At 44.0% G+C, this 24,781-nt stretch overlaps 1 protein-coding gene across 3 annotated transcripts in view; it reads right to left on the minus strand.

The window, feature by feature from the left end:
- Positions 1 to 24,781, minus strand: part of ext1c (exostoses (multiple) 1c) — a 51,671-nt gene that overhangs the window by 7,230 nt on the left and 19,660 nt on the right. For all 3 annotated transcript variants that reach the window (XM_083685296.1, XM_083685294.1, XM_083685295.1), the window contains exon 3: positions 428 to 521. In XM_083685296.1, coding sequence (XP_083541422.1) covers positions 428 to 521 — 94 coding nt within the window. The remainder of the gene's footprint in view (positions 1 to 427; positions 522 to 24,781) is intronic.

Raw genomic sequence — 24,781 nt, forward strand, 5'->3', positions numbered from 1 at the left:
GGGGGGGGGGGGGGGGAGAAGGAGAAGGATTGAGAGGGAGAGAGAGAGAGAGGGGGGGGAGTGGGAGAGAGAGAGAGGGAGGGAGGGAGAGGGAGAGAGAGAGAGAGGGAGGGAGAGAGAGAGAGAGAGAGAGAGAGGGGGCCAAGGAACAGAGGAGGCCGGGAGTTCAGTGTTAGGTAAAACGTAACATAGCTGTTTCAGTAAGAAAAAAACATCATGGGTGGTAGAGCCAGTATGGTAGACAAGGTTGTGCTTCCTCAGAACCCTGTCCACTTCAACGCCATGGCACACAATGCTTACTGTGTTTAGAACGCCTTGCTTATAGATGATGTATTGTACAGCAGAGCACAACCTCTGAATGCATAAAGGGCTATATGTAAGCATGAGCCATTTTTATTTGCTCCTTCTAGAAGACTGTGTATTCTACCTGCAGAGACTCCAGGAATCGAAAGGAGCCCAACCGTCTCCCTCGGGGGACCAGGCAGAATGTAGAATTGTGAAGAAGCTCTTGGTAGTCAAACCTGAGAGGGAAAGAGAGAGAGACAGAGAGGAAAAAGAGAGGGAGTCAGTGTCAGCAATGTTTTAAGGGGAGAGAGAGGAATAGTATATAGGTACTGTATGAAAAGACATATTCCCTAGTCTTTTGGCCATAACTGACACAGAGTGACGATCTTGCAGAAACCTATTTTGGCTTTCAGTGGGACAAATTTGGGTTTCCTTGGGCTCTGCATGTTTGCCGCGCTTCTGACTGTGATTTGATTCTGAAAAAAAAAACTCTCTCAAAATTACACCCCTCCAGTGACCAACAGAAAATCATCTCTGAGTTCAAGTCTAGATAGATTTTTCTATTAAATTCCTATGTCCTATGGCCATAAAAATTCCCAAAACTGGAATGTCATCGTTATCATTAAGCTATAAATTACCACTAAATAGTCTTTGGTTGTTCTTTGTCAGACCTGCTTTGGTGGCCTGGTTTTCTGTCTCTATCCTATAAAAAAAAATATATATAAGAGTGGGACTGCACCACTCCCCAAAAAAAACATGTATATATACATATATACACTCACCAAACACTTTATTAGGAACACTTGTAACACCTTCTCATGGTGGGGGGGGGGGTGTAATGGTGTGGGGAATGTTTTCTTGGCACACTTTGGGCCCGTTACCAATTGATACCAATCAATCGCTTGAATGCCACAGCCGATTTGAGTATTGTTGCTGACCATGTGCATCTCTTCATAGCCACAATTTACCCATCTTCTAATGGCTACTTCCAGCATGATAATACACCATGTCACAAAGCAAAAGTCGTCTCAAACTGGTTTCATGAACATGACAGAGTTCAGTGTTCTTCAGTGGCCTTCCCAGTCACCAGATCTGAATCCAATAGAACACCTTTGGGATGTGGTAGAACGGGAGATTCATAGCTTGAAAGTGCACCTGAAAAATCTGCAGGAATTGCGTGATGCAATCAAGTCAACATGGACCAGAATCTCAAAGGAATGTTTCCAACATCTTGTGGAATCAATGCCATGAAGAATTGAGGCTGTTTTGAGAGCAAAGGGAGGCCCTACCCAATATTAGTATAGTGTTCGTAATAAAGTGCTCGGTGACTGTATACAGTATATATTTAATGTGTACTTAATATACCTCAAATACATTAAAAAAAGACCTGCTTTGGAGTGGAATTAAATTGTTTGCTTAAAAATGTTTGCCACGTGAAACTTTTGATGTAAGTGGATGATGTGGATTCATAGCGTTTGAGGGAGATCTTCAAAGCAGCACCAAGTGTCTGTCCTCTCTATCATTTCATAAACCATAATCTATCAAATAGATTTTTAACGACTAAATATGAGATAGGAATGTGTGTATCTATGTCATAGATTCTATGATATTCATGAGACACACCCCTCAGATCTGAGTTTCTCTGCCCCAAGCGTGTAGTTGGCACAATGGCATGTTTTAGACTGACATTGGAATCCACACTGCAGATTTGCAATCACATACAGTGCCCTGCTTAAGTAATGGGACAGTGAAGCATTTTTTCTTCTTTTGGCTCTACACTCTAAAAGTTTGGATTTTAAATCAAAACAATTACCCCCTATTTTAGACCACCAAAACTGACAGATTCATGAAATGTCCAAATGAAGCACTCATGTTTAGTATTTGGTGGACAATCCTTTGCATGCAATAACTGCTTGAAGTCTGCGACCCATTGACCCCACCAGACGCCAAGTATCTTCTCAAGTGAGGCTCTGCCAGGCCTGTACTGCAGCCATCTTCAGTTATTGTTGTTTTTTAGGACGTTTTGCCTCCTCTCCTCTTTAGCAAATGGAATGCACGTTCAATTTGATTTCAATCTCAAGATTGACTTGGCCAGTCAACAACTTTCCACTTTTTAGCCCCGAAAAACTCCCTAGTTGCTATGGTAGTATGTTTTGGGTCATTGTCCAGCTGTATGATGAAGCGCCGTCCAATGAGTTTGGAGGCATTTGCTTGTACTTGGGCTGGCAAGATATTTCTGTACACTTCAGAATTCATCTTGCTGCTGCTGTCAACAGTTACATCATCAATGAAGACAAGTTAGCCAGTTCTAGTAGCAGCTATACATGCCCAAACTATAACACCCCCACCATGTTTCACAGATGAGGTGGTATGCTGTAAATCTAACCCTTTCTCCACACTTTACTCGTCATCACTTTGGTACATGTTAATCTTTCTCTCATCTTTCCAAAACTCTACAGGCTCTTTTAGGTACATTTTAGCACACCGTAACCTGGCCATCATGTTTTTGAGGCTAACTAGTGGTTTGCACCTTGCAGTGAAGCCTACCTCCTGGAGAGTGTTCCTGATCTGTGGAACAGTTATTATAACAGTTTTGGGGTTTTTCTTAATTCACTGTAGAAGTCTGCCTTGGTCTACCAGCCCATTTGCGAGGTCGCCAGTGCTTTTTTTTTTTTTCTTTTTTAATTTTAATGATGTTCCAAACTGTTGATTTTGGCAAGCCTACGGTTTTGGCTATGTTTCTGATAGTTATTTCCGATTCTTCAGCCTAAAAAGAGCCTTCCTTGACTTTTATTGACACTGTTTTGGTCCTCATGTTGACAGACACCAATAGCCAGGCCCTGACTGGCCATCTGTCAGTTCGGCCAAATGCCAGAAGGTCCGGTCCGATTTTGGGCTGGTCTTGGCTGTTCGCTGCTAAGAAAAAAAATAAATAAGAAAAAAATGTCAACGGAGGAGCCGTACAAACCGTCTGAATCATCAGCCCACTAGTGATACAGGCTGGCCCACTTTCATAGGGGGCCACTCCCCGATGGCCATACGGGATGCTGTAAGATGGGGAGCGGACCCCCCTAAAGTGGACTGGCCCGGGTCAACATCCAAACTTTTGGAGTGTAGAGCCAAAACAAGAAAAAAATGCGTCACTGTCCCATTACTTACGCAGGGCGCTGTATGTGTGAGTAAGGGGGTGCGCAAGGAAATGAGAATGCATTTACACTTGTCATTATTGCATTTGATTGGATATCATTGTGTGCCATTGCCTGCAACGGCAATTGATGGAATACAAACCTGTGGCCTGTGGGTGAAACAGTTATACATTGAACTCAACAAATCATGATGTCCCTCCCTTTTAAACCTAGCAAGAACCTCTGCTTCAGTGCAATCTATCATCAACTCGAGTGGAACATTTCAACCGTCCATCATCCCTGACACCAAGAACAGTCAACAGACACTGCAAATAAACAAGTTCTTATGAAAGAGTTCCGAAACTCTGCTGGCACACAACTTGTTGACTCGCCAGAGGGGCGTCAGCAGAAAATATGGCTGCCTTTAATCTGCTCTGTTTTGACTGGTACTGTTGTAGATTTATTTCCCACTATAGGAGTTATAGACACAGGCCCTGGTTTGTCAACTTGAAATTGTGTTTTTCTGACTGATGTTGGCTTTGATTAGGATTGTGGTGAGAGTCTCTGTGTTGGTTGTTGAATAAAAGTCACTTTAACATACTGTACATACACAGAAATGCACACCCACATATGCTTGGAAGCACACACATACACACGCGCACGCACGCACGCACGCACATACACACACACACACACACACACACACACACACACACACACACACACACACACACACACACACACACACACACACACACACACACATCCACCAAACATCCAGTTATCCAACTCAGATTAAAAGAAAAATTTAGTAACACACATACACACACTTTACACAAACACACACACACACACTCGAATTAGGGTAGTGAAAGGCTACATTGTGTTCCTCCTGTAATGGTTATGTTGTGCTGTTTCCACCTGTTGACAGAGCTTAGCCATTTCTGCTGAAACTGCAGTCTGTGTGTGTGTATGTTTGAGTCTGCACTGATGTGTGTGTGTGTGTGTGTGTGTGTGTGTGTGTGTGTTTGTTTGCGTGACAGTATGCGTGTGTGTGTTAGTTTGCGTGACAGTATGTGTGTGTGTGTGTGTGTGTGTGTGTGTGTGTGTGTGTGTTTGTTTGCGTGACAGTATGCGTGTGTTTGTGTGTGTGTGTGTTTGTTTGCGTGACAGTATGCGTGTGTTTGTGTGTGTGTGTGTGTGTTTGTTTGCGTGACAGTATGTGTGTGTGTGTGTGTGTGTGTGTGTGTTTGTTTGCGTGACAGTATGCGTGTGTTTGTGTGTGTGTGTGTTTGTTTGCGTGACAGTATGCGTGTGTTTGTGTGTGTGTGTGTGTGTTTGTTTGCGTGACAGTATGTGTGTGTGTGTGTGTGTGTATGTGTGTGTGTGTCTGGATATAAAACTATAAGCACTGACGCATGAGATTGAGACCCCCAGCGTGTGGTGAGTCTGAGCTAGCGATTGTGACCTACTTCTCTACACTCTGGGCTGGGCTCATTTGTTTGCTACTGTTTTTTAATGAGGGAAATTTACTTAAAGGCGGGGAACAAATAAATCATTTAACAGCAGTTTGTTTCCAAGAACAAATGAACAGGCCTTTCTCTCTGTCCCGCTATGTCTGTTACCTCCCCATTGAGTGTGTGTGTGTGTGCGTGCGCCCCCGTGTGTGTGTGGGTGTGTGTGTGTGGAGTATAGCCAGTAGAAACAGACTGTTCTCTGTCAGCTAGCGGGACATCGGGGCATGTCTCCTCTTTGCGGTGTCAGTGTCATGATCCATTGACTGTGTGTGTGTGTGTGTGTGTGTGTGTGTGTGTGTGTGTGTGTATGCATGTGTAATGTGTGCATGCCAAAGTGTGGAGTGTTCTCCATAATTGTGTGTGTGTGTGTGTGTGTGTGTGTACGCATGTGTAATGTGTGCATGCAAAAGTAAGAGTGTTCTCCATAATTGTGTGTGTGTGTGTGTGTGTGTGTGTGTGTGTACGCATGTGTAATGTGTGCATGCAAAAGTAAGAGTGTTCTCCATAATTGTGTGTGTGTGTGTGTGTGTGTGTGTGTGTGTGTGTGTGTGTGTGTGTGTGTGTGTGTGTGTGTGTGTGTGTCCTTGATAAGCTGCAGACGCCTCCCAGACGCTCTTCCGATCTCATGTCCCGAGGGGGGCAGAGGTTGTTAAATATTAAACATGAAAAATGAAGGAAATCCATGTAGTAAAAGAGGATCCAATCAAGCTGAGGCACGCACGCATACACACACACACACACAAACACACACACACACACGCATACACACACACACACACACAAACACAAACACACCCTAATTCAATGTCTGTCTATCTATCTCTTTCTGTCTATCTATCATTCTGTCTTACACACACACACACACACACACACACACACACACACACACACACACACACACACACTGTCTCTGCATGCTGAGGCCTTAAGCTCAGCGTGATATGGCTATCATCAAACGGTGTTTACAAAGTCTGCAATGCTGTGACTCACTGAATTTGTGCATGCATTAATGTGTGTGTGTGAATGTGTGTGTGTGTGTGTGTAAATGTGTGTGTGTGTGTGTAAAAATGTGTGTGTGTAAAAATGTGTGTGTGTGTGGTGTGTGCGCCTTTGAGTCTGCCAATGCATGCTGAGTGAGTTGATGTGAGGGTATGAGAGAGAAAAATACTCTGACTTTCACCGTCTGCTTCTCCTCTCCTTACCTCCCCTCTTTCTCTCTCGTTCTCTTTCTCTCCCTCCTATCCTGTCTGGCTCCCTGTGTCTCCCCCTACTTCCCTGTCTGCGGCGTAAACACTGATAACTTAATGAAGGAGAGAATATCGAGCAGATGGAAACACGGTGGGGGGTGGGGGGGGTGCAGCTCTTTGATTGACAGCTGCTTCTGCTCAGCTGATCCCCACCCCGTTTCTCATAAAGGTCAGATGCCAATGGATTGTGTGTGTGTGTGTGTGTGTGTGTGTGTGTGTGTGTGTGTGTGTGTATGCGCGTGTGTACGTGCGTGCGTGCGGCTGACTGGGCATATGGATTAGCGGTCACACTAAATACTGCTAACTGGCCACTGTCGATGCGAACGTATGCTCGGTCCACCTCAGCAGTCCCAGTACAACCCCCCCCCCATCCACACACCCCCCCCCCACCCCCCCAGGTTATTGGCTTTAACCTGAACAAACAACTGAGTGAACAATAGCCCTAATGCTGTCAGAATGGATTGTAATGATACAGTGTGCAATTATAAGATGTGCATATTCCATAACCCTCTGCAGTCTACAATATAGGCTAAATACATCCCCACATATATTTAGCCTAAATTCATCAGTACAGCCCACAGTGCTCCCTCCCTCCCTCCCTCCCTCCCTCCCTCCAGACTGCAGTGTGCTGCTGTACACATACTCCCAGAGAAAGAGAGAGAGAGAGAGAAGAGAGAGAGAGAGAGACGACGATGTGGCCAGCTGCTGATGCCACTGGGACTACCCCAGCTACACAGAGCGAGGGAGAGGGAGAGGGAAAGGGAGAGAGAGAGGGGGGGGGGGGGGGGGTAGATACAGTGCCCTCCATAAGTATTGGAAAGAGGAAGTAGTTTGGTCTTATTTTAGTTCTATACTCCCAACTGTTTGGATTTGAAATCAAACCATTACAATGAGGTAAAAGTATAGATTCTCAGCTTTAATTCAATGTTTGCTTTTTTGGTTTCAACATTTAGAAATGACATTTTTATACATAGTCCCCCTATTTTATGGCACCAAAAGTATTGGAAAATTGGCTTGACAGGTGTTTCTGGTTAGTCACATCATTTCTGCAGGCATAATAGAGCTGTCAATGTTTAGTATTGATTCGAGGATTTTCCATTTGCCTTTGGAGTCTGTCTGCTGTCCGGTGTCTGTCAACATGAGGACCAAAGAGACGTCAAGGAAGCCATTATGAGGCTGAAATGTCAGAAAAATCTATCACAAAACCTTAGACCTACAAAAATCAACAGTTTGTAACATCGTTAAAAAAGACGGCTGCAGTATAGGCCTGGCAGAGCATTACCAGTATATACCCAGCGTCTGGTGGGGTCAATGGGTCATATTTGCATGCAAAGGATTGTCGACCAAATACTAAACATGAGTACTTTATTTGGACATGATATGATTTTTACAAAAAATGTACTTTCTAAATGGTGAACCAAATCCTCCCCCAAATATTGGAGGGCACTGTATATACAGAGAGAGAGAGAGAGAGAGAGAGAGAGAGAGAGAGAGAGAGAGAGAGGGCACACATACGGAAACGGAGACACAGACAAGGGAGACGGTGATGGAGAGGGAGAGTTAGAATGCTAGAGGGAGGCAGGAGGGGGAAGACAGGGCTGCAAAGAAAGAGGAGAAACAGAAAGAGAGAGAGAGATACATGTGTACATGTGTGCGAGAGTCAGACAGTTAGACAGAGGGAAAGAGGGAGAGAAAGAGAAAGAGAGAGAGAGAGAGTTACAGAGCCAGAGTTTTATCTCTACAGAGCCAGAGTTTTTATAAGTCAAGATCACAGCTACACCCTACACTAACAGGCTAAAGACCAAGGGAGAGACACAGAGACCAAGGGAGAGACTCAGAGACCAAGGGAGAGACACAGAGACCAAGGGAGAGACACAGAGACCCAGGGAGAGACATAGAGACCAAGGGAGAGACACAGAGACCCAGGGAGAGACACAGAGACCCAGGGAGAGACACAGAGAGAGACAGAGGGCTAAATAGGCAGTTCAGATTTCAATGTGTGGAGGAATGAAGGCTTCCAGTATCCTCTTTCATTGAACTAACAGAGAGAGAGTGGGGGGGGGGGGGTTTAGAGGAAAAGGGTCTGTGCTCACTTGTGTACTGTACAGTATATGCGTGTGAAAGTGTGTGAGTTAGGTGTGTGTGTGTGTGTGTGTGTGTGTGTGTGTGTGTGTGTGTGTCTGTGTGTATGTGTGTGTGTGTGTGTGTATGTGTCTCTGTGTGTGTGTGTGTGTGTAGGCTGGTCCCCCTTGCCAGTAATGTTTTTTTATAGCAGTAACAGGATCCCTAATCTATGACTTCTTTATCCCTCCATCATCCCCCCTCCTTTTCATCCCTCCATCATTCCCCCTCCTTTTCATCCCTCCATCATCCCCCCTCCTTTTCTCTTCTCTCTTTCTCTGTTCTTCTAATCATTTTTTCCCTCCAAAACACAACCAAAATGCAGCGGTGTGCGTTTGCGTAAATAAACACAGTATAGTTTGATATCGTAATACTTGCCCTGAAGAAGTGAGTGCGTGTGTGGTTGTGTGGGTGCGTGCGTGTGTGTTTTTGTCTGGTAGAGTACTTCCTGTGTGTGTGCACATGTCACAGTGTGTGTGTGTGTGTGCAGATGTTTAATCTGATCCTGCATCTGAGTGCATTTTCTAGGGACACCCCCCCCCCCCCCTCCACACACACAGACACACAGACACACACATCCCCATTCCCGTCAGTTGTAGATAAGCCTGTCTCTCCCTCCCTCTACCCCCCCCCCCCCCCCTCGCTTTCTATCCTTCTCTCCATCTGGCTTCCCTCCCAGTTCTCCCCTGACACACACCTTTTTCTCTGTGATTCAGATATTACTCACGCGCCAGGACTCAGGTGACAAGGCTAACAACACAGAGCCGATTCCATATCTGCCACTGCTTTTTCAGCTCCGTTCTTTTTTGATACTGCTGTATGAAATCCTGTGTGGTTTTCTCATCTACACTCTGAGAAATACTAATTGTTATAGAAATAGAAATGTAATTGAAGTTATGATTGGATAACACCCACGCGCTCTTTATATTGTTCGGAACTTTCTAATGATAGCGTTACCCTCTATCAGTTCATCCGTGATCCTGCTCCACAATGTTAGCCCTGTGAGTCTTGAAGAAAAGCGCTTTATAAATGCTGCAATTATATCCGTACGAAGAAAATACGTTCTCTCTCCACATAATACTCTATGTCACATGCAGAGCCCAGTGCCACAGTGGTTATACACAGCATGTACCCGTATATAACAGCATATTGCAAATCTGGGGCAGCTCTCCACTAGAAACCACATACAGCTCAGATCATATCCTCTCTGTGCTACTTGTTCTGGACATGGTACTTAGCTACACATCATCATCATGTACGCAAATACACAGTCCACAGTCTGCCCTGTCATTACACACAATCCTGTGTGTGTGTGTGCGTGTGTGTGTGCGTGTGTGTGTGTGTGTGTTTAAGGGGGAGGGTTTCTTGAAATACCCCTCTCCATCCTGCGCTCTCTCCTCCCTTCTCTTTATCAGCCTCCCTCTCTTTCATTTACATTTTTGACATTTACCAGACGCTTTTATCCAAAGCGACTTACAACAAGTACATTTGTCGAAAGTGAGCGAATCGTCCATTCATCAGTCATCATAAGCAAACCTCTATGCTAGGACCAGGTGCCATTGGCAGTCACAATGCTAGAAGAAGGAAGGATTATTTTCTTCTTTCTTTTTTTTCCTCTCTCTGTTAATTACACAGAGATGAGGATAAAGGGACTAAGCTCTATAATCTCGACTGATATGACCAGACCACCAGCTGATTTCTTAACACTATTACTTACCCTTGAACCTACCACACAGACACACACCGACAAACACCTGCACAGACACACTCACTGTTATACAGTACATAAACACAATAAATACACATATTCAATGTACACACACACACACACACACACACACACACACATTTTGCAAAACCACAATGGCAATTCGTCTTCAACCACGCGCGCACACACGCACGCACGCACGCATTCACGCACGCAGACACACACACACACACACACACACACACACACACACACACACACACACACACACACACACACACACACACACCCCTACACACCTACTCATTCACAGACTAGGAGCTGAAAGTACGCGAAACTTCATCATGGGATGTTATATATAGAAATGAGACCACAGCTGTCCATTAGGCTAAAAGCACAGATGTAAAGCAGAGCCGTGGAGCGCTCTCCGTGACAGGAGAGAGTGTAAGAGGGCTAGAGATTGGGGGGGTTCTGTAGAGGTGGAGAGGGAGAAAGGGAGAGAGAGAGAGAGAGATGAAATGAGAGAGAGAGAGAGAGAGAGATAGAGTGGAGAGAGTGAAGGATGAGATACCGTGGAGAGAGTGCATGGAGGTGGAGAGGGAGAGAAAGTAATAGATATGCAAAGAGCCACAGTAGATGAGGGGGTCTGTGTAGTAGAGAGGGAGGTGTGGAATGGAGGAAGAGAGAGATACAGAGAAGGAGACAACTAACCCTAACCCTAACCCACTAACCCTAACCCTAACCCCCTAACCCTAACCCACTAACCCTAACCCTAACTCTAACCCTAACCCACTAACCCTAACCCCCTAACCCACTAACCCTAACTCTAACCCTAACCCTAACCCACTAACCCTAACCCTAACCCACTAACCCTAACTCTAACCCTAACCCTAACCCTAACTCTAACCCTAACCCTAACCCACTAACCCTAACCCTAACCCACTAACCCTAACCCACTAACCCTAACCCTAACCCTTTGAGCACACATGCTGATCAGGCGTAGTGGAAAGGAATCAAATTGACTGAGATACAGTCAAGACCTTCCCTCCGAAAGACCTCTTCACCCCCACTACCCCCCTGTACAAGTTTCTCTCCTGTTAATAATAATTTAAAAAAGCCCCCTGGTCCGAGCATTGACTACTTTATCTTATGAGGACTGACGGATAGATGATTACTTAGACAAATGTATTTGTTGTAAGTCGCTTTGGATAAAGGCGTCTGGATAAATGCCATAAATGTAAAAAAAAAAAAAAATACAGTAGAGAGAGAGGGGGGGGGGGGGGACTGCAGGGAAACAAAGAAGAAGCAATCCTGGGTGAGACAAGTGGGGAGAGATGAGAGAAAAATAAACTCATCCTCCCAGTGATGTACTGCAGCGTTGGTAGGTGACTGTTGGAACTCGAGCATGACAGATGTGAAATATGGGTTTCTGGTTAGAAATACAGAGAGAGCCCGACGTGCCTGCCTGCCTGTGTGGAGCGTGGAGGCTGCCTCCCAGCTTTCGTTTTGTATTAGATTTAAATGCTTTATCGCTCACGTCCATCAGAGGTAGACTACAAAAGAAGAAAAACTAAAAAGGAGTCTGTCAGTGGACCTTTTGTTTCATACGGATAGAGAGAGAGAGAGAAAGACAGGGACAGAGATAGAGGGGGGAGGGGGGAGAGAGAGTTAAAGAAGAGAGAATTGAGAACATAGATCAAGCCATCTTGTGGGTGAGAGAAGCGGCAATGAATTATTTATAGTAAATTTACACATCAATGACAGTTTTTTCTCCTTATGATTTTTTTTTACAGCTTGCAAATAAGTGTTATAAGTGGGGGCCCGCACTGCACACCGTGCCAGAGCTGTGTGTGTGTGTGTGTGTGTGTGTGTGTATTTGATTGTGTAAAAAGCAAAGAGGAACGGGTGTGTTTGTATGTCTGTGTTTGTGTGTGTCCAAGGCTTCAAAAACATGACAAGACCCCAAATCCCTCATCTTGAAAGAAGCCAACCGCCACCCTCCCTGGGCGCTCCATTAAAAACCACTCGCCCTTAAAACCACGGCACACCAAAGAGAACAGTCTCAACATGCTGTTCGTCATGAACAGACCACCTATAGACCTCAATAGAGGACAAAAGATAATACAACATTACCAACAATAGCCCAGTCCATGGGTCCACATAGCTTCAAAGACATTCATTCGTGCCATTTTGTTCTTAAACTAAGAAAAACACAACAAAAGAATACACAGACAGCTGTACCAACAGGGACTGTGAGAACGCCCATCCACAGGTGGAGGTACAAAAGGGTTGGCGCGGGGTAATTTAGTGACACACCAGGTCCTGTGGTCCTCTGTGGCTCAGTTGGTAAAGCATGGCGCTAACAACGCTTAGGTTGTGGGTTCGATTCCCGCTGGGACCATATATACTGAAATGTATGCACTCACTGCAATGTAAGTCGCTTTGGATAAAAGCGTCAGCTAAATGGTATATATTATTATATTATTATATATAGTTTTAAGTTGCACATTAGGGACAGTGGGCGTAGAGACAGACAAGAGCTCTCAGTCACATACATAACAATGCTTATACATTATCTCTAAGTCTGAAATATCAAATTGTTAAGTACATATACTGTACATTGTCATAAGGTTATTATAGTAGATTTGGGGAACATCATCATCAGACTCAACATTTGACATAGCCTATGAATTCAGTTTCCTTACTTCAAATGGAATTGAACCTAACTGGTTGATTGAACCTAAATAGTCAGGCTGCGTTTTTAATGGAAACATTTAGAGATAAAACAACCATTTATTCCCATCCCTTTTATCAGCAACCTCTATTGTCGTTTGAGCATAATAGATTCTTCTAAAATGTATCTTCCTTGTCTGACTCCCATTTGATTGTGGGCTGTTTGATTATTTATACCTTTGATGTGCGGTGTGTTTTGTGTTCGAGTGTGATGTTCATCTGTTATACCTCTATAACTCACATTTGTTTATTGTAATAATGCTGTATGTCAGAGTTAGCTGAACAGTCGATTTTTCTCCATTGTCCCTAGTCAAACCAACAGTCAACCAAATCCACTGTCATAAACCGTTGACCAGTCCCTTTTCACCTGTAATGGCTATTGAATAGACAGACAAACCAGATTTCTATGGGGATGGGGAGAAACAGAGAGAGAGAGAGAGAGGGGGGGGGGGGGAGAGAGAGAGAGAGAGAGAGAGAGAGAGAGAGAGAGACAGAGAGAGAGAGAGAGAGAGAGAGAGAAAGAGAAACAGAGAGAAAGAGAGAGAGAGAGAGACAGAGAGAGAGAGAGGAGAGAGAGAGAAAAGGAAAGAAAGGAGAGGCAAACAGAGGGAGAGAGTATGGGACGGGCACAGAGCAGATGTGTTGCTTTGTAGGGGTTATAAACATGAGTCATTCATCTCGCTAGACGACTGGAGGGTGAAGGGGAGAGAGTGAAAGAGAGAGAGAGATTAAATACTCTCTTCCCAGCACATGTACACGTAAGGAAATTCATCACCTGGGAAATGGCTGGCAGGTCATCCACACTACTGCTTTTGTTTTATGAGCCTGACACAGCCACCAGTACTGTGCTTTAATCAGTTAGGGCCTTGACACTCCCCTGGGGAGTAGTGTGTGTGTGTGTGTGTGTGTGTGTGTGTGTGTGTGTGTGTGTGTGTGTGTGTGTGTGTGTGTGTGTGTGTCAGGCGTCACTGTATTGCTAATACACGTGACAGCCCTCCGAAACACATGATGGTAACCAGCTACGCCATCGAAAGGCTAGCTAGGTCATGTGTGATGGTATAGCTTATGTGTGAGGAAGCAACAGTGCGTGACGTGTGTGCGTGCGTGTGTGTGTGTCTACTGTATTTGCTGGTGTGTGAGGATCAGTGTGTGCACGTGTCTTGCGATCCTGCAGATTATTCAGTTAGACGCCACCATAGTGGAGACACTAGACATCACCACATCGTGGGTCTTGATTAAATCCTTAAAATATGCAAGTCATCTTCATAAGAACTTCCTGGAGTTGACAACAAGACAGATTCCATTCTTCTTTGTCATGTCACCCCTAGTGGTGTAAAAATTAAGTCATACTTAAGTAAAAGTATAGATACCTTGCTAAAAATGTACTCAAGTAAAAGTGAAAGTCATCCATTCAAATGCTACTTGAGTAAAAGTCCAAAAGTATCTGGTTTTAAAAGTATGAGCGTTCAGCCAATCAGGTGGGACAAAATAAACGTTCAAAATCAAGGCAGCTGGTCCAGACAGTTTTCCAGCTCACTTTTATAAAAGGTTCTCTGACAAACTTTTGCTTGATATGTTTTCTGAATCATTTGAAGATGGAACTCTCCGTCCAACCCTACATCATATCAAGCAAAAGTTCTTTACTACTCAAGAAGAATGAAGACTGCCCGGAGTGCTCATCATTTAGACCGATCAGTTTGGTCAATGTGGACCTGAAATTACTTTCTACGGCCTTGGGCCAGCGCCTTGAAAAAGTTCTCCTTTCTATTATCTCCCTCGATGGACAATCATTTTCTAATGTTAGACGTTTTCTCAACATATTCTACACTCCTTCTGATAAAGACCACCAGAAAGCTTTTGATCTCGTTGAGCGGGATTATTTATTCTACAGCATGGAAAAAATTGGTTTTGGCCCCAATCTCATTTCTTGGATGAAACTTTTATATTCCAGTGGCTTGGCTTCTGTTCTTACCAATGAGCTCTGCTCAAAACACTTTTCATTGCATAGAGGTACGAGGCAGAGCTGTCCGGGGTCTTCCACACTCTTTGCGATAGCGATCAAACCTTTAATTATAGCACTGCGAATTCTTTCCCATAAACTTCCCACCTGCTCTTAACACAATTATTCCCACTGTTTCACGTATCTTGGTGTGAAAATCATCCATTGTTTCACAAGAAGCTAACTTGTCGAGTGCTACAAGCTTGACCTGAAGCGCTGGTCACCGCTACTACTTTCACTGGTCCACTTTCAATTCCGTTAAAATGAACATTCTTCTCAGTGCATTCCTGTTTTCATCATCGTTAAATCGCTACATCAGAACTTCTCAAAGTTTATTTGGATCAGCAAACCAGCCCGTATTCGCAAGTACTGTCTTCAGAGACCGAAACAATTAGGCAGCCTGCAATCGCCTAATTTTCAAATGTGCTGCTGAGCAGCAAATACAGTGCCATGCATAAGTAATGGGACAGTGAGGCATTATTTCTTCTTTTGGCTCTATACTCAAAAAGTTTGGATTTTAAATCAAACAATTACTAAGTAGAAGATTTAGTAGAGATTCTCAACTTTTATTTCATGGTTTGACCTAGAAATGACACTTTATATATGTACACACATATATATATATGTCGCCCTATTTCAGGGCACCAAAAGTAATGTGACAATTGGCAAGTCAGGTGTGTTCTGCCAAATCATTCTAGGCATGAGAGAGCTGTCAATGTCCAGTATTGATTCTAGGCTTTGTGTTTGCTTTGGAGTCTGGTGTCTGGTTGCTACTGGTGTCTGTCAACATTAGGACCAAATAGGCGTCAATGAAAGTCAAGGAAGCCATTATTGAGCTGAACATCTGAAGCATTGGCAAAATCAACAGTTTGGAACATCATTAAAGATATATATTTTTAAAGCACTGGTGAGCTCAGCAATCTCAAACAGGCTGGTAGGCTAAGGAAGACTTCTACAGTGGATGAATGAAGATTGCTCACCATAATTAAGAAAAACCCCAAAACATCTATCCAACAGTTCAGGAACACTCTCCAGGAGGTAGGCGTGAATGTCGAACCACAGAGCCACTGCAAAGTGCAAACCACTAGTTATCCTTAAAGAGGGTACAGTTTGCCAAAAAGTACCAAAACTATGCACAGATAAGATGAATTTGATCATGTAACAGAGTGATTGGAAGTTGAACATTAGGAGAAAAAAGGATCTACCCAAGATTTACAGCACACCACCTCATCTGTGAAACATGGTGGAGGTATTATAGTTTGGGCATGGATAGCTGCCACTAGAACTGGCTAACTTGTCTTAACTGATTATGTAACTGCTGATGGCAGCAGCAGAATGCATTCTGAAGTGTACAGAAACATTGTGTCTGCTCGAGTACAAGCAAATGCCTCCAAATTAATTGGATGGTGCTTCATAATACAGTACGACAATGACCCAAAACATACTGCCATAGCAACTAGGGAGTTTTTCAGGCCCAAATCGGCCATTTTCATTTTGTGGGATTCATATAATATTCAATAGAATTCAAACCCCAAATCCAATTTGGACCAAAGTGCTATCTGATAATGATTAAGACATGAGGAATCCAAAACAATGATCAAAAGTCACCCATTAATCCTCCAAACCCCTCCTTTAGAAGATTGTGTCGGCCAGTATGGAATATCAGTTATCGATGGCTGACAAGTAAAATGAAGCTGCAGCTTGGAGTTTTGTTTCTTCATACTATGTAATGTATTTCTGGTTAATCTGGTAATCTAGAGGTTGCCCTGTCCAAAGGTATTAGTTATTGAAGTCGTGTGTCTAATGTCCTATTACACAGTGTGATAGTACCACAGTATGGCCACTTGATGGCACTGTCCATGCTATTAGGTAAATAAAGTATGAAATTGTTATATTGTTCCTTCATGAATTGCCCATCCCTCTCTATCATTAAAAGACATTGTGAGGATGCACTTGGTTTGGGGGGCCGCTCTGCCTCTGGTCCATAAGTCTTCGATCTGTGCACGCCATGGCCCCTAGAGTTTATAATCTTACACAGCTTGCATTTTTCTAAGACTACTCTAGCTAAAATGTATCCAAACATCGAGCCAACTTGTGACAGGTGTTGTGACAGGCCCCGGCATTCTTATCTCTTATGTTCTGGCTGTGCCCAAAATTCTCTCTCTACTGGGCTTCTTATTTTGACTTGTTTTCAAATGTTTTTCCAGTACCTCTAATTGCAATTTTTACAGTCACTTCCGAAAATATTACCACAAATGCCAGACTATGCCAGTTTATGGTTCTAGCATTCTCCTCTCTTTTAGCAAGAAGGTTGATATTATTCAACTGGAAGAAGGCCACACTCACACTCACACCTTAACAAAGACATATACTGTATATACATATCTAAGTGTATGCACAGTATGTACAGTATGCATGGATACAATGTGTTGTTAGAATCCAATAAAAAGAGTTAATAAAACTAAACAAAATCCACATCAAAGCATGGGTTTATCATGATAGGGCTGATTTCATGCAGATGTAACGACTAACAAGGGTAAAAATCCTCAATAAAGCACAGATACCCAATGAAATCTGTCTAATCGTGACCAAGTTTGGGATCCACACTTTGACCACTGTTCCTACCATCTCATATTTCTCAAACTGTAACACTGCAAACCTTTGGAACCAAATACTGTAGATTCCTCTGTTGTCCTTGTACATTGAGTCAATACTGCAGGGACTGTGTGTGTGTACCCAAGGATAGCAAAACACCTCAGGGTTCTAACTGATATGTAAACTACAACAGTTTCTAAAACTAAAAAAGTATGTATCCTTTGGTCAGACAGACCCATATATTTATTCTACAGTATTTCTGTGGACAGACCTCAACAATTCAAAGGTTGCTGTGCTGATGCTACTGTAGCCTAGTTTGACATGCATGGTGTGATTGCCTGTGGAGTTCAGAGGAGGTGGAGGAGGGGGAGAGTTTGGAGGAGGGGGAGGGGCTCTAAGCATGAGTATCCATGTGTTTAATGGCATTTCTTAAATAGGCCCAAACCACACACGCACACACGCACACACGCACACACACACACACACACACACACACACACACACACACACACACACACACACACACACACACACACACACACACACACACACACTCAACTTGTCCCATTCAGCATCTGACTTCCATCCTACAAGACATGCAACTCTGTGTGACTTCCCTGACTTCAAAATGAACACACAACACATCATCCTGTCCTGCACGCACATACACACATACACTGCTACACACGCACACACACACATACACTGTTACACACACACACACACACACACACACACACACACACACACACACACACACCCGGAGGAATGCAGAGAATGTTTAGCGCTCCCCTGGGACAGGCTGTTCAGTGGGATTCCTCCCCAGCTGCCAGAGTGTGTGACCTGACCCTGTGAGCGCCCCCTGTAGAGAAGAGAGGGGTACTATTGATGGACTGTCCCTTTAGAGGTCAACCTACTGTACAACTGGATTGCCTTCATTTATGACCATATGATTTATGACCATATCATTTATGACCATATGACTGGGTGACCTGTGCCTTTAAAGACCTGTATAGCCGTATCACTGGAACCTTGATCCAAGGACCAGTTCATGTTCTACCACCATACAAGGTACTACTTTATCACGTGCCGTCCCTTTAAGGGCCGGTTACTGCCCTACGACCGTCCCTTTAAGGGCCAGTTACTGCCCTATGACCGTCCCTTTAAGGGTCAGTTACTGCCCTATGACTATACCGACTGCCCCTTTATGGGCCAGCAACTGCCCTATGACCAGTGACTGTGGGCTGGGGGCTTAGCAGGATCTGTGAAGGTTGTGTTGTGTGTACACACACACACACACACACACACACACACACACACACACACACACACACACACACACACACACACACACACACACACACACACACACACACACACACACACACACACACACACACACACACACACACAACCTCCTGGTCTGTGCCCTGCATATGCAGCCTTATTGACCAGCCACCCTGTGGCTTTTCCAACAAGTGGCCTTTCCAGCACACACAGGCCCCAGTGTGGTCAGACTGGCCCAGCTCCAGAGGCCCTCTAGAACATTCCTTTAACTCAGAGACTGGTGGTAAACACCAATCACACAACTGTCTTTACACAACTGTCTCACCCCTACACTGTACCAATACACCATACGCACAACTACTGTCTTTACACACCCCTAACTCACCCCTACATTTACATTTTAGACATTTATCAGACGCCTTTATCCAAAGCGACTGATAACAAGTACATTTGTCTAAAGTAAGTGAATCATCTATATAATCAGTCGTTATAAGAAAAACAAATCTATGCTCGGACCAGGGGCCATTGGCAGTCACAATGCTAGAAGAAGAATTACTTTTTTTTTTTACTGTTCTTTTTTCAGTCGAGAAACTGTGCAGGGGGGTAGTGGGGATGACGAGGTCTTTAGGAGGGACAGATGTAGCCTGACGAGATGGGTTTTCAATCTACAGCGGAAGATTGGTAGTGACTGCAGTCCTGACAGCAGTGGGAAGCTCATTCCACCAGCGGGGCGCCAGGACAGTGAAAAGCTGTGACCGAATAGCGCGACCGCTGCCTCCACGTAGAGGCGGCGGTGCCAGGAGGCCAGCCGAGGTGGAAGAGCGGAGTGATCGGGCAGGGGTCTGGGGGATGACCACTGCACCCCTATACATTACCAATATACTATACACACAACTACCATACAGACTACTGTGTCTAACATCACCAACACAACATTGAGACACCAACCAACTACAACTGCCTGCCTTTACAAAATGGGAAAACTGAATCATGAACCGCCCATACCAGACATGGTGGGGACCAGACCTGGGTGGAATATGTCAAATACATTGAGATACTTGAGCTTTGATTGGTTTATTTTTTTATTTGGTTTGCCAATTTAGTAAACTAAGAGCACTTAAAAAAAAAAAAAAGCATTGATGTAGCCTCTTTGGTACCAGGTCTGGTGGGGGCTGAGGAGTGTTGACATGGGCAATGAGTGTATCGATGTGACATGTTTGTGACACATGTACGCAACTCGTATGACATTGCTGTGTCTATTTGCAGGCAGGGGTGTTGGTGCTGACAGACACAAGGTGTGAGATGTAGTGAGAATTTAGATTGTATGATTTATGAGTAAATATAGGCCCAGCACACACTCCAGGGGGTTGATAGATTATATGACTATATGATTGAAGGACTTTATGATTATGCTGTGTGTGTGTGTGTGGGGGGGGGGGTGGGTACGCGGTATATAATCCTTCACAGCTAGATTCTTTTTTTGGATTGACACACACACACACACACACACACACACACACACACACACACACACACCTGTGCTTCCAGTTTGTTTCTTCCACAGACTTTTCACACTTTTCACCACAGTTTTCAACGTGACCTAGACTCTAGAATCTGTTTTAACGCCAACACAAAGCACTTCCATCCATTACTTTCTCACTGTCACTCTCTCACAAAAGCACAAGGAAACACCCAAGCAACACATCTCTCTCTCTCTCTCTCTCTCTCTCTCTCTCTGACGCACAGATACAGGTTCACACACACACACACACACACACACACACACACACACACACACACACACACACACACACACACACACACAGAGCCTCCTTGTTCGTTCTGTAATTAGCAGCACAGTTAATTAGACATGGAGCTCAGAGTGAGAAACTCTCCCACTGCGCCGCACTCATCCAATACATCTCCAGGGGACACCAGACCACACCCACCCACACACACACCCACACAAACACACACACACACAATCTCTCTGTTGCTGAAAGAAACACACAAACACACACAAAAGTCCCCAAAAATCGTGAAAACGTCTCTATTGCTCACAGATGTACATAAACTTCATGAAGCTAAGTTTACTCTCGCATAAGCATGTAAATTGCTGTATATATCAAGTGAGAGTTACTGTTACATAAACTGCTGTCACACACACACACACACACACACACACACACACACACACACACACACACACACACACACACACACACTCCGTCACTCTCCACCAGACCAGCTGTCTTTCCTTACAACAAGGTGAGTAGGACTGTGACGGCAGGCTCTTCCCCTTTATGAGAACACACACAACGCCATTCTTCAAATGTGTTCGCTAGCCGCCGTCTGTTTTGCCTAACCCAGCTCAGCCCCGCTCTAGCTAGGTCTATGCCTAGAATTCACTAGAGTCTCTAGAGTCACTAGAGTCGCGTCTTTGTAGCTCAGTCAGGGGGGTATACAGAAGTTTCTCCCCTGCTCTCCTCTCTTTCCTCTCCTCTCTGACTTTTACAAGCCCCCTGACAGACACAGGAATACAAAGGGGACGATAAGTCAAGAGAGCATGCCCAAACAGATCTGTCTCAGGTTAAAGCACACACACAGAAACCCACAAAGAAACCCGTAGACACTCACACGCGCACGTGCGCGCACACACACACACACACACATACACACACACCACTAACCTTAATAGCTAGCTCAGTAAAAACAAAAAAAGACATTTCAGGGCCTTGTTAAAACTGGGGCTAGAGTGGGAAAAACACCTCATAAAGCGCCATGGCCAGCTGCTACAGAGACAGGGCACTTTTGCTGATAAATCTCCTTTCCCCCCTCTCTCTCTGTCTCTCCTGGTCTCTCTCTCGCTCTCTCATCAGAGAGTCAGGGTGACAGGAGTAGACTCAAATGGAGTCTCTGTGTAAAACAGAAGCTGGAGCGAGACGCAACAGGGCTCAGGAGGAGACGTCGGACTGTTTGTTTACACGTAATTGGGCCAGCGTGCGACAATCTCGGATAACACACGACGAAGAACGAGTCGAGAGGGAGGAGGGAGAGAAAGGGGAGGGGAGGAGATGGAGCAGATGTTGGAGAGATAAGGGGAGGACACAAGGGAGGGACGGAAGGACATAGGGACTAGGAGGGATAGAGATTAGGAAGGAAGGACGAGAAACACGAACAAGAGAGGGAGGAAGGGAAGAAGGGAGAGAGAGGGAGAGGGTGGGTAGGGGAGGGATGGAGGAAGGAGATGAGTGAGAAATGGAGAGAGAAAGATGTTTGGCTGAGAGGGAGAGAGAATGAAGGGACAGAGAAGTGGATGAAAGTAGAGGTGGATAGAGGAGATGGAGAAGCAGAGGGACCCTTTGGGAACGATATCCAATAGTCTTGCACAATGCAGTGGACTACACAGGTCTTTATACTAAGTGGACATTCAAAAAGAAATATTTTATCCAATTATAAAAACACAAAAGAAGCTTTGTTTGGTTAGCTGATACAGATGAAGCCAAGTATATTGCGTGTGACGATGCAGCAGTCGTGCACTTCATTCGTGCCTCTGTGGAGCGTTGCAGTAATTTGCTAAACTAAAATTGATCTTGTGCACACACTGACCTCGACTGCTAGAAGGCACCAGTAATTCATGCTTAGGCCGCTTTTCTAGAACTAATGCAATGATCGAGTTTGTAGGCCTATCCCACAAACCTGAAACGTAAACATTCAGTTTCTATTTCAACAGCCTGGCACATACAGTAACAGAGAAGACGTCTTATTTCTTATTTTGGAAGTCAGTTTTTCTAGAATATTCTTTTGGTTGAAAAATGTACATAACACTGTAATTATTCTAATCTGCTTAACCTAATTTTACGACACCCGCATCTAGAAGGCCCATTACTTTCAATGCATGTTTGTAATAGTGTCTTGCTTTTTTGTAGGACATTAGCCAATTTTGTAAAACCATAATCCAATTAAAACAAATTTAAACTAATCTAATTTTACAGTTTTTCTAATACACACATTTAATCAACAGATGTACACAAGGACAGAAGTCAAAATGACGCTCAATGAGCTGATTTTAAAGAGGAGACAAATGAATAGCTCTTTTAATAATTAATAGCTCTTTTCAGTGAACGGCACATAATGTGTGTGGGGGGGTAAATCAAGATGTGTTTGGCTGTGTGGTGGTAGAGATACTGAAAAGTGTGAATTTATGGAGAGCTAGCCATCTTGTCTCATCTTATCAACAATTCCGTTCTGATACTGCTTTTATGTTCTGTGATTCTCACTTTTAATTCCCTCTTGGTTTTACCAACATAACAAAACCCACAGAGACATTTCTATACATAAACCACACACTTTGTTTAACATGTTATTCTTCCTTTGAAATTAAACCTTTTTCCAGTGTGGAAAATATATCTAGCAGAGAGTATTTTTAGGCAATGTGTGTTTTTTCCTTTATAAATGAGCTCTTTTAATCCTGCACATTACAGTAATGATATGACACCTATATAAAATTGATTCATTTGTAGCCTATGAGACATATTGGTAAAAATACTGACAGTTACTATAGGCAACTACAAATGACTCGCTGGATACGGGCAGTAAGAATATAATTAACATTTGTGAGTTTTATATATTATAGCCGACAGAATAATATTAATAACATTCACTGATCCTTAGAATGCTGTGAAAGAGGCACAATTAAGTCTACTGTACAATACAATGTCTTCGCCTCTGTCTCGATTTTTCAGATTTTTCACTCGATGCGTAATTAATGTTGTCCTGTAAAAGCCTCAATCCATGCACCTTCTGGTGGATGCAAACAGAAGTACACCTTGACATGCAAGGAGGAGTTTTAAATGATCTCCAGAAGCTTCAGGCTAATTGAGTAGCGCTGCAGAAAGGCGTATATCCACGGGAGCTGTAGAAATATTGAATGCTTATATATTAAAGCCATATCAACTATAAGCATATACACTGTATATTAAAGCCCTATCCAACCATATGCACTGTACATTCACCGAACACTTTATTAGGAACACTATACTAATACTGGGTAGGGCCTCCCTTTGCTCTCAAAACAGCCTCAATTCTTCGTGGCATTGATTCCACAAGATGTTGGAAACATTCCTTTGAGATTCTGGTCCATGTTGACATGATTGCATCACGCAATTCCTGCAGATTTTTCAGGTGCATTTCAAGCTGTGAATCTCCCGTTCTACCACATCCCAAAGGTGTTCTATTGGATTCAGATCCGGCGACTGGGAAGGCCACTGAAGAACACTGAACTCATTGTCATGTTGATGAAACCAGTTTGAGACGACTTTTGCTTTGTGACATGGTGCATTATCATGCTGGAAGTAGGCATTAGAAGATGGGTAAATTGTGGCCATGAAGGGATGCACCTGGTCAGCAACAATGCTCAAATAGGCTGTGGCATTCAAGCGATGATTGATTGCTATTAACGGGCCCAAAGTGTGCCAAGAAAACATTCCCCACACCATTCCACCACCTCCACCATGAGAAGGTGTACAGGTGTTCCTAATAAAGTGCTCAGTGAGTGTATGTTAAAGGTTATCCAACCATAAGCATATTGCTCATTGGCTAGAGGCCAGAAGCCTGATAAGCTAAACACGCATGGACACGCATGGACATTGATTCAGTTGTAACAGAATAGCTAATATACCCATGGAACTCTCACAGTTCCATCATAAATGATGACTCACACCTTCCGTGTCCACTTGAGTACGTACGTAACATATTGCACAGTAGCGGACGCCTGCAGACATCTGCGGATGGGAATGTGTGGAGACCCGCTCACTTCCCTGACATGTTTTTCTCCCTGACAATCTCACCGTAGATTTCTGCTGTTTTCGATTGCACGTGGATGTCCACAAACGGTAGAAAAACCAAACCTATATGCGGATTGAAATCTGAGTCCGCTGTAAAGGCTGCGCAGATGTCAATGTGTAAAGTACAAATCAGCCTTTAGTGTGTGAGTGTTAGATTAACATTCCCCTGCACATAATCCTCTGCCATCATGGTGTACAGAGAGAAACAGAGAGAGAAAAGGTCAAGGCCTTGCTGTAGGCACTGCACTACCCTCTGTTCACAATTTACAAAGTCTAAAGTGATCTCCACTCTCCTCTATCTGTACTGACTCAGGCTTG

The sequence above is a fragment of the Argentina silus genome (assembly GCF_951799395.1).
Source record: "Argentina silus genome assembly, chromosome: 14".
Taxonomy (NCBI): Eukaryota; Metazoa; Chordata; class Actinopteri; order Argentiniformes; family Argentinidae; genus Argentina; species Argentina silus.